We start from the raw sequence: 10,647 nt of genomic DNA, 5'->3' as shown, positions 1-10,647 counted from the left end.
AGTAGTTTATCCAGTGTCAATTCTCAGCTTCTAAATTCAATGTACTCAGTAACTCTTGAAGTACATCCATACTGATCTCTTTAAGTGTTAGTGGTTTTGATCCAGTAATTGATGGTTTTGGTCATTCTGTTAGTGAGAATATGCTGTGGAGCTTTTTTTGGATTTTGCTTTTTTAAAAGCTTTCTTATTAGAATTGATAATCCCTGTCTAACATATGCTAGGTGACCCTGCTTGAGCGGGGGGAGTTGGACTAGATGATCTGCAGAGGTCRCTTCCAACCTTACCGATTCCATGATTCTGTGGTATTTTTGGCGTAGCGTGTTGATTCACACCYGTCCTGAAATCACCCCATTTTCCAACATTCTTATTGCCAAATAAGTTTTGTAAGCTTTTATCATCTTATAGTATAAATATAGTCATCACTGAATACAAAAGAAATTGGTTTCCATCTTAAGAGCATCCTGACAACAAATTGCAAAAGAGATTGCATTTGGAAAATGACATTTTTTTTATCTGTACGCCTACCAACTGGTAGCATAGCTTTTTAGTTAAAACCCGGTTGTATTAACCTCAATATCCTGTCTGCCCATCCATTACCCTTGCCCATTATCATTGCAGGTTAATTTTGTTGCAGCTATTGATGTATATGAAGATGGTGAAGCTGGTTTGCTGTTATGTTATAACTGTAAGTATTTAGGGAAGATTGAAAATAGTAAGGTCTCAATCAGTATATGTACTTCTTTTTGTCAGTGGAGTCTGAATATGTATTTTAAAATAATTTCAGTGTTTCATTAAAAGATTTTCAATATACTTTTCAAGTTAAATGCATATTACAGAGATTAGAAATAGAAGTATTATTTTATTGCAAGCTATGCTAAATTTAGAAATACTAGCTATACAGTTTTAATTTCAGTTATACAGATGTGAGACCAAATATCTATTGAATTTACCACTTTATTCACAAAAGTCCTGTTCCGTCAGCTCTATCTCATTCTTTAGATAGCTCACAATTACTAGGTTTTTCCAAGAAATGTACATTTTATCATTCCTTCTTTTTGATTCTTTGTGCTGTCCCATTCTGTCTTTTACTTTCTTCCTCCACCCCATTTCTTTGTGCTGTCCCATTCTTTCATTGTAAATCTCTCATCCTCCTTTTGCAAAAAGGCCTTGTATACCACACACACATGCTTCTTCCTACAATGCACATGTACATTTGCTTCCAATCCTCATGAAAATAGAAGCTCACAGAATGAAGCAGCCTTTGTTAGGTGGTGCTGAAAGACAAGGCACAGCTTTCTTTGTTCCAGAAGGCATATCCTGTTTGTCTTTCTGAAGTGAGCATTGATGGAGACAGGATAAATATGCCTATGTTCCTGCACTGCCTATTGGACTGATACTGCAGAGCAAGATTTAAGCGTCTCTAAACTATATACCTTTATGCTCTGTGAGGCGTCTTGGTTCTGGTAGCTTGCCGGATCCTAGCTAGTTCTGGTTCACTTGGTACTACATCAGAACTATTAAACTCTCCGAGATAGCATGATGAAGACTCTCAGATGTATTTCTGTGCAGAATCAGTTCCCCTGTAATAGACCCATCACTGAGCCTGAGCTGAAAAACTTACTTGATCTCAGAGGTACTCTGAAGYTGCTGCATAGGCTTGTACTGAATTCCTATTTCTAGGAAACTTTCGTGGAAAAACCTACATTTGTTCTTTGTGGAGTCTCATTAATTATCAAAGTATCATCATAGAACAAATATGAAACCATAGGGTTTGGCAGTGTCCTATGTTTCTGTTTAGAAAAAAGATACTTAATACCTTTCTGGATTTAAATTTTGACTCTGTCTAAGCAAATCAATTACAGAAAAAATAGAATTTTGGCTAAAAAAGGTAGAGCTGGAAGAGAGAAGGAGGGAAGTAAAAAATAAAGAGTGGCATGAACAGCATCAACCAATGGATATTGAGATGGCGGAGTTCCGGATCCTGTAGGGAAGACGTAAGGCCGCAAGCAGGATTGGGCTTCAAAGATGGTCAGAGGGCTGGAACATCTGCCCTGTGAGGAACAACTGCAAGAGATGGGCCTCTTCAGCCTGGGAAAGAGAAGACTGAGGGGAAATCTTATCAATGTGTACAAGTACCTGAAGGGAGGGTGTCAAGGGGACGGGGACAAACTCTTTTCAGTTGTCCCATGTGACAGGACAAGAGGCAACTCTTCACTGTGAGAGTGACGGAGCACTSCAGCAGGTTGCCCAGAGAGGTTGTGGAGTCTCCTTCTCTGGAGATCTTCAAGGCCCGCCTGGACATAACCCTGTCTAACATGCTCTAGGTGAGCCTGCTAAGCAGGGAGGTTGGACTAGATGATCTCCAGAGGTCCCTTCCAACCTTACTGATTCTATGATTCTATGATGTACGGCACACAGGCTCAACATATTTCTGTATTTGAGATGCTGGTAGTTGTTTACTGGAGTTCATTTAGCTGAGCTTGTCAAGAACAAAAGATGATTGTAAACTTACCTCCTTAAGAAGGTTTTACTCTGTTTGCTAACATAGCATCTCAGATTCTGAATGTTAGTGGCTATTTTATCACCAGTAATGCGTATGTGTTGAGAAAAATGTGTTGGTAATAGACAGTTAAGTTTTCCATCATCTAGATGCATCAGATAAAATTTCAGAATTGCATTCCAGGTAAGAAGTTCTATAAGCCAGAGTGTTCGTGTTTTAAACTCAGAAAGACACTGCACCTACAGTACCTAAGAAATAGGTGCATGAATTATGTGATTAATGAAATCGTTGCATCTATAGTATCCCAAGTATATTATGGTCTTCAAGGAATGTAAACTGTCTAGCATATTGTTGCTTGAAGGGCAGTTCCTTCTGGCAGAGGGCTACAGTACTGCTGATGTTGATTTCAGACATTTTTTTGCCTGTTCTATCCACAGACAAGGTAAGAAATTGATGACTGCTGAAATAGAAGAATACTTATTTCATGAAATATTCCAAAATATTAATATGTAGATTCACAGAACCACAGAATAGCTGGTATTGGAAGGGTCCTCTGGAGATCATCTAGTCCAGTGCCCTTGCTCAAGCAGTTTGCCCATGAACATGTTGTMAGATTTTGACTATCTTCAAGGGTGGAGACTCCACAAGCAGTCTGGGCAGCCTAGTGCAGTGTTCAGACACTATCACAGTAAAGAAGTGTTTCCTTGTGTTCTAGTGGAATTTCCTGTGTTCCAGTTTGTGCCCATTGCCTCTTACCCTGCCACTGGGAACTGCTGAGAAGGGTCTGGCCCCATCCTCTTGACACCCTCCCATCAGATATTTATACACATTGATAAGATCCAGGCTGAACAGTCCCAAGTCTCTCAACCTCTCTTCCTATGAGAGATGCTTCAATCGCTTAATCATCTTTGTGGCCCTTTGCTGGACTCACTCCAGCAGGTCTGTCCTGTACTGAGGAGCCCAGAACTGGGCCCTGCACTCTAGATGTGGCCTCACCAGAGCTGAGTAGAGAGGAAGGATCACCTCCCTTGACCTGCTGGCAATGCTCTTCCTAAATGCAGCCCAGGATGCTATTGGCCATCTTTACCACGTGAGCATATTGCTGGCTCATGTTCAACTTGCTTTCCCCAGTTCCTTCTCTGCCAAACTRTTCTCAAGCTCATTGGCCCCTAGCTTGCAGTGACGCAAGAGGCTATTCCTCCCCAGGGGCAGGCCTTTGCACTTTCCTTTGTTGGACTTAATGAGGTTCCTCTCTGCCCATTTCTCCAGCCTGTCAAGGTTCCTCTGAATGATAGCACAACCGTCTAGTGTATTTTGATCTTTCAAATGTTAAGTTCACAATGGAAGCATGTTTTCCCTATTATCTACATAGATATAGCAGTAGTTCTACATAAATGTTTGATTGTATCTATAACCCATACTTCTGCAAAATCTGCCAATAATGTCATTGTCATTTGCAAGGTAAGGTGATGGATTTTTTTTTCTTTCAAATAGATGTTTGCCAGTATAGAAAGGTGTATCCCCTTAATGGAGGTTCTCCATTGATCCAGCCATCAGCTTCCAACTTCCACTTCAGCTGGAATCAAGTTCCTTATGCTGTTGGTAAGAAAATATCATCATATATTTTTACTGGATGGCTCTTTTTTTCTTTTTGTACTTACCTCTTAGAGAAATTACATGTATGCTAGGAACAGGCATGTTGCAGTCATCATGCTACATCAGCCAAGTTTCTACACAGGATATCTTAAAAAAGTGGAGCCTTGAGGCCAAATTCTTGCTGAACTTTTCTCTTTTATCTTTTTTTTTTCTGTTTTTCATTTTCTATTCAGTCTACATTCTGCCAGACATGGAGAGTGAAGTTTTCTTCAGGCCTCGTGTAGCTGAATGTCCATTGATATGTTAGAGAATATTTGTCACAGAAAAGGGAGATGCCAGAATAGGTCAGATACTCAGGAACAGTTTTTATGGAGCATCTGAAAAACATTTACATTAATCATTTTCCCTTGCTAAATACTTTTTTTTCATTACAGTTTGTGCTTTCCCTTATATTCTTGCCTTCACTACTGATTCCATCGAGATCCGGTTAGTGGTGAATGGGAACTTAGTCCACACAGCAGTTGTACCTGAGCTTCAGCTTGTAGCATCAAGGGTAAGACACAAGAAAAGTATGTTTGTTTCTGTAAGATATTGGAATGTAATTCACAGAAAAGTTGGTGCAGTGAAAAAAGAACCAAAACAAAACTGAAATGTGTTTGTTACTTGATGTATGGTAACTGCTCATATGTGTGCTTTTACTTTGTATCAAGTACAGACAGAATCAGAATTTATCCCACTGTCTCTTACTGCTCCCAGTAATCCAGATCTGAGGTATTTGATTGTTTAAGGGGCAAATGCTGTCTTCCACATCAGAGAAGGTTTCATTTATATTGGGTAACCTTTCCGTGGCTAACCATGGTTGACTTGGCAGCAGTATTGCAGCAATGGCCATGGAAAATAATGGGCAAACATTTGAACTTTTATTCGACAAATGATTTAGAAAGTCTGCTGTACTAATGATGAGTTATTTGTCATTTCAGTCAGATATTTATTTTAAAGCTACTGCTGCAGTAAGTGGATCATCTAATAGCAGTTCCAAGGAAATGAGTTCAAGAAGTTCTCCTCAGACACCGATAGCATATGAAATACCAGAATGTCCTCTTTCTTCTTTAGAAGGTAACATGGTTTCCAGGCAGCTTGAATGATGGTCTTGGATCATTCCAAGAATTACCATGTCTTATTGCAGCAGTAAAAAAAAATCAGAAAATAAAAGTGAATCAGATATTTTGAGTTCATAGTTGAGTCAGCAAGATAGACATTTTTTGTTTATCCACAGATCTGAAGCATCTGGCAGAGCTTTTCCCACACATTATCTCCTCTGAGATATGCGTGACAGCACTGCTTTGAAGAAATTATTTCTGTAGAAAAGGATGAATTAAATTTCAGTAGCTTGATGAATCCTTGGCAATATAGCCAAAACTAAGAATGTGAAGACACTCAGTTGTGGAAAAACTTCACATACGCCATTCATTTAATTTAAGGCCAGCTATCATTGGGTGATAGTTTAGCAACTATTACTTTTTGCAACCAAAAGGGTAAGAAGTTGTTCTAGCTGAAAAAAGAATTTGTACAGTCAATTTAAGGTAACGTGATCTGTGAACAGTCAATCAGTTGAGGAACAATGATGGCGAAACAAGGGAACATCAACTAGGTAGTGCAAGGTGTATGTATTTCTTGCTCACTTATATCTGCTGCTAGACTCTTAGGGCAGGGGGGGAGGAGAAAGGAACCATAATTTTAATTTTTAAAAGGCAGTGGTATTTGATGGTAAATTGTTTTTTCTAGGAATTAGGCAAACACACCTATGTCAGCTAAGAAGAGGAGCCATAATTTAAGCCACTTAAGATTCAGGCTCCAGTATTCCAACAGTTGGTTTTGCTTAACCAATCTGATAGCCTTCTATGATGGAATGACTGGCTGTGTAGATGAGGGCAGAGCAGTGGATGTTGTGTAGCCTGACTTCAGCAAGGCTTTTGACACTGTCTCCCATAACATCCTCCTAGAGAAGCTCTGGAAGTGTGGGTTAGATGAGTGGACAGTGAGGTGGATTGAGAACTGGCTGAAAGGCAGAGCTCAGAGGGTCGTTGTCAGTGGCATGGAGTCTAATTGGAGGCCTGTGGCTAGTGGCGTCCCCCAGGGCTCAGTACTGGGTCCCATCCTGTTCAACTTCTTCATCAACGACCTGGATGAGGGGATGGAGTGCCTCCTCAGCAAGTTTGCTGATGATCCCAAGCTGGGAGGAGTGRCTGCTACAGCTGAGGGCTGTGCTGCCATTCAGAGAGACCTGACAGGCTGGAGAGTTGGGCAGAGAGGAACCTCATGAGGATCAACAAGGGCAATTGCAGAGTCCTGCACCTAGGGAAAAATAACCCTAGGCACCAGTACAAGCTGGGAGCTGACCTTCTGGAGAGCAGCTCTGCAGAGAAGGACCTAGGAGTCGTCCAGCAGGTGGATGACAAGGTGACCATGAGGCAGCAATGTGCCCTTGTGGCCAAGAAGACCAGTGGTCTCCTGGGGTGCATTGGGAAGAGTGCTTCCAGCAGGTTGAGAGAGGTGATCCTGCCCCTCTGCTCAGCCCTGGTGAGGCCTCATCTCGAGTACTGTGTCCAGTTCTGGGCTGCCCACTACAAGAGAAACATGGAGCTGCTGGAGAGTCCAGCGTAGGGCTTCAAAGATGATCAGAGGGCTGGAGCCTCTGCCCTATGAGGAACAACTGCAAGAGATGGGCCTCTTCAGCCTGGGAAAGAGAAGACTGAGGGGRAATCTTATCAATGTGTACAAGTACCTGAAGGGAGGGTGTCAAGGGGACGGGGACAAACTCTTTTCAGTTGTCCCATGTGACAGGACAAGAGGCACTGGGTAGAAATTGAAGCACAGGAAGTTCCACCTGAATGTGAGGGGGAATTTCTTCACTGTGAGAGTGACGGAGCACTCCAGCAGGTTGCCCAGAGAGGTTGTGGAGTCTCCTTCTCTGGAGATCTTCAAGGCCCGCCTGGACATAACCCTGTCTAACATGCTCTAGGTGAGCCTGCTGAGCAGGGAGGTTGGACTAGATGATCTCCAGAGATCCCTTCCAACCTTACTGATTCTATGATTCTATGAACATATTAAAATATATGGAAAATCTTGCACAGAGTGCAAAGTCATGGTCTTCTAGTCAGGATAGCAGCCTCAAGACATGGTAGTTCACTTTGCATTTCCACTGCCAATTCATCGTGTTACCAGGAGTCAGTCTTTTTCTCTCTAAGCCAAATTGTCAGGCTGCAAAATTTGGTTATATTTTTTCCTCCTCCTACCCTGTTTATATTGAAAGGTCCCTGGGGCAAGAAAGGTCTTTGTTGTTTGGATTAAAAATCATCCAGCACAATGAAGTCTATATAACTTTTCATTTGTCATCATTAAGAGCCATTACTTCTGTGGAAGYGTAATACTCTTTTTTCATTATATATTTCAGATGAAGTTCCATGCAAAAACCTATACAAAATTCCTCTCAGCAATCTGGTTGGGCGGAGCATTGAACGACCTCTGAAGTCACCTTTGGTTTCCAAGGTCATTGCTACTCCAATGTCCACTGGCATTGCTTCTGTTCCTGTTACTCACTCACTATCATTATCTCGTATGGAAATTAAAGAAATCGCAAGCAGAACACGTAAAGAATTGTTGGGTAAACTCCCCTCATTCTTTAGTGTACATATCAGTTACCAGCTATGACATCTTTAATCTTTAGACCATCACAGACAGATTTCTGACATGTGACCATATTTGCAAATAAGTGCTACAAACAAATGAAACATTGGGAAAACTGCGTATTTGCAAATTGTCTATCTAGTGTCTAGTCACATACTAGGTCTGATATTCTTAGCCAGCTAGAAACTATTTAGTTATAATAGAAACCAAGGAAAGAGATCTTAATATCTTCATGAATATTTAAATTTTCTTTCGAGAGTATTAAGTCTTTTATTCCTTTATTGAGGCCTCTTGGATGAGCCGATTCCCAAGACAGAAGATCCACAGAAGCAAAAAAAGTTTTCTCGAAGACAGTCGGACCCCAAGCAGGGAGCAGTAAGATCAACTAGTAGTGACAGGTAATACACTGGCTTGAAAAAGAAACCTAAGCAGGCTGTTTTTCAAACTGATCATGCTTATCACAGTGGGCTAGGGGCTGACTGAGACCTTAGTATACTAATGTGAATTTCATACTAATGTGTTTGAGCATCTGAATATTTGTATTATTGAAATGATTATACTTTCTGCTAAGGTTATGTGATGAGCAAAACAAGACTAAATGGGATTTTGTTGGGGAACCTGCTACAGATCCTATCATTAAGAACTGCACTATGCAGACTTGCTCGCTGTTTTCTTCATATGGTCTTGTCTTTCCCAAATAAATTTTGCAAAGAAACATAGTAGCCTGTATGGCTCAGCTCACCTGGCCCCCTTGCTATTCTGCTGTTTTCACTCTTCACAGCCCACGTTTGTGAAGAGTAGAGACAAAATTTAGCCAGGATACAATAGACTGGGATAATTTTTTGTTAATTTTCTGCAATTTAAATTTGTATTTGATTTATTTCAATATTTGGAAAACATTTTGGGGGGAAGAAACTAACATTAGCTTTTGGGAATATTCAGATATTTATAAACTTTATGTTTTGCTTGTGTTCTGCTTATATGGCAGCAATATGAACGGTTACTGAAGTATAGGTAAACAGAGAGAAATTCAGTTTTGATGGTATTCTGTCTTTAATACAACTTGATTGAATCTAGAAATAGCCATTTATCCTACTTGCTCTGATCTGTGTATTTTTTTTTAGTAACCTTTGTCTTCCTCTTTCAGGATAATCTCAAGCTCTTCTGAAAGCAATTCTGAAAAGCGTCATCTTTCCACTAGTTCAGATCCTGATACTGTAGCAAACAGAGAGGAGAGCCCACCATCTAGCTGTCCTTTTCAGCTGACTTCTTTATATGATGAAGACATCATTGATTTGAAATGATGACAGTCTTAACCTTCCTTCTTTCCTTTTCTTAAAACTCTGTGAGCTCTATAGGAATGTCACAAACACTGCTTCTAGTGATAAATGTGGCTGGAGATATTGGTGATTAATCTTTATAGAATCCATGCTGTTCTGGCTAGCTCAACCTGACTTGGTGATGCTTACATCCTTGACATATAGATGTTTCCTTTTCTCAGTTAAGGAACCATTACTCTTTATGGCATTCAAAAGGTAGGTAATCAGTGAGAGCTTTAAGCTGAAACTGAACTGAACAAAAAGTAATCCTCCTTCTRTACTTCTTATATTTGAAGTACCTGAATGAAAGTAACATTTAGCTAAGCTGATTGCTCTTACTAGTACTGAATACAACAGTGTGTTGTATGGGAAGAAAAATTTGGTAATATAAATCATGCCTTCTGTTCTTTAATTTAAAAAAAGAAAAAGGTTGTAGGCAAGGTCTTTCCAACAGTGCAGTTTGTCCTTGAAGTGGTACAGCTGTATTATGTTCACCAAAAGAATCAAGGATACTCTGTAAAGATCAGGTAAGATATGAACATGCTGCTTTCTTTGCTCTAACCTATCCATGCATATTTTTTAAAAGAAAGCTGAAAACTGTTTTGGCATTAAGAATCCTTGAGCAGAGAACCTCTTTATATAAGATACAAACTTTGAAAATATTCCTTAAAAATTGAAAGTCAAAGAAATATTTTGCTTCTCCATCTGGAATACTGTTCCTGTAGTGCACCTACAGAATTTTCATAGAGGCAGAAGCCAATGCTTGATTTTCTTTTTGACTACACAAGGATTCCTGCACAGGCACCAACATTAGCTGTTGTCTGCTCTTACACTGACAATGTAAGTCTTTGCTCCAGATAACTGTATTTTTCTAAGCAGATCCAGACTGAAGTTTCACTGCTAAGCAGATGGTTTTCTATGACGAAATGGTCATATAAGATCTTTTGTTATTTTAAAGGACAGGATTTCATCTTTAAGGATTGTTGGTTTTTTTAACCCTTTTCTCTATGCCAAAAATTAATTTTAAACAGTATTTCGAAAGGATTTGCTTTTTTTCATGAAAGTGTGATGCTTCCAGATTTTTTTATATATGAAGATTTTAGCTTTAATAGCAAGTATTTCTTGCTGTATACTTAGAAATACTTCTGCTTTCTTGATTTATTTTGTAGTATCATTCATGTATCATGATTTCACTTTCTGTCCATGCATGAATATCTGGAGATTTGTGCCTTTTTTTACTTCAGTCTGTCTGAATGTAAAACTTTTTCCAAAGTACTTTGTGCCCAGTTTATTATATGTATTGGTTTAATCGCTCCACTTAAGAAAATATGCAAGGCCTTAATTGAAGGGATCACTTCTTATTCTTAACTACAATGGCCGATCAAGGAAAGAAGCAATATTTTCAAACAATAATTAATCCAGGAGCAGAAGCAGTGTTAACCAATGGCTGCTGCTGTTTCAGGATTTTTGCACCCGTAGATGTTTGGGATATACCTTAATAAATATCTGAAAGGAAATGCTAGCTTTAAGTCTTTGCAAGAGGTT

At 39.7% G+C, this 10,647-nt stretch overlaps 1 protein-coding gene across 5 annotated transcripts in view; it reads left to right on the top strand.

The window, feature by feature from the left end:
- The window catches only part of GARNL3 (GTPase activating Rap/RanGAP domain like 3), a 55,201-nt gene extending 44,966 nt beyond the window's left edge, over positions 1–10,235 (top strand). For 4 of the 5 annotated variants that reach the window (XM_085300504.1, XM_085300503.1, XM_085300507.1 and 1 more), the window contains 7 exons: positions 619–685; positions 3,995–4,102; positions 4,531–4,649; positions 5,077–5,212; positions 7,551–7,760; positions 8,070–8,181; positions 8,931–10,235. In XM_085300504.1, the coding sequence (XP_085156630.1) occupies positions 619–685; positions 3,995–4,102; positions 4,531–4,649; positions 5,077–5,212; positions 7,551–7,760; positions 8,070–8,181; positions 8,931–9,087 (909 nt within the window). In that variant the 3' untranslated portion in view covers positions 9,088–10,235. Of the gene's footprint in view, positions 1–618; positions 686–3,994; positions 4,103–4,530; positions 4,650–5,076; positions 5,213–7,550; positions 7,761–8,069; positions 8,182–8,930 lie in introns of those variants that run through there. The other variant, XM_085300506.1, reaches the window with a different exon arrangement.
- The last annotated feature ends 412 nt before the right edge of the window (positions 10,236–10,647 follow it).

This window comes from Rhea americana, unplaced genomic scaffold, assembly GCF_003343005.1.
Source record: "Rhea americana isolate MKP2758 unplaced genomic scaffold, rheAme1 scaffold_164, whole genome shotgun sequence".
Taxonomy (NCBI): Eukaryota; Metazoa; Chordata; class Aves; order Rheiformes; family Rheidae; genus Rhea; species Rhea americana.
The sequence above is the reverse complement of the archived record's forward strand: the minus strand, read 5'-3'. Positions and strand labels throughout refer to the sequence as shown.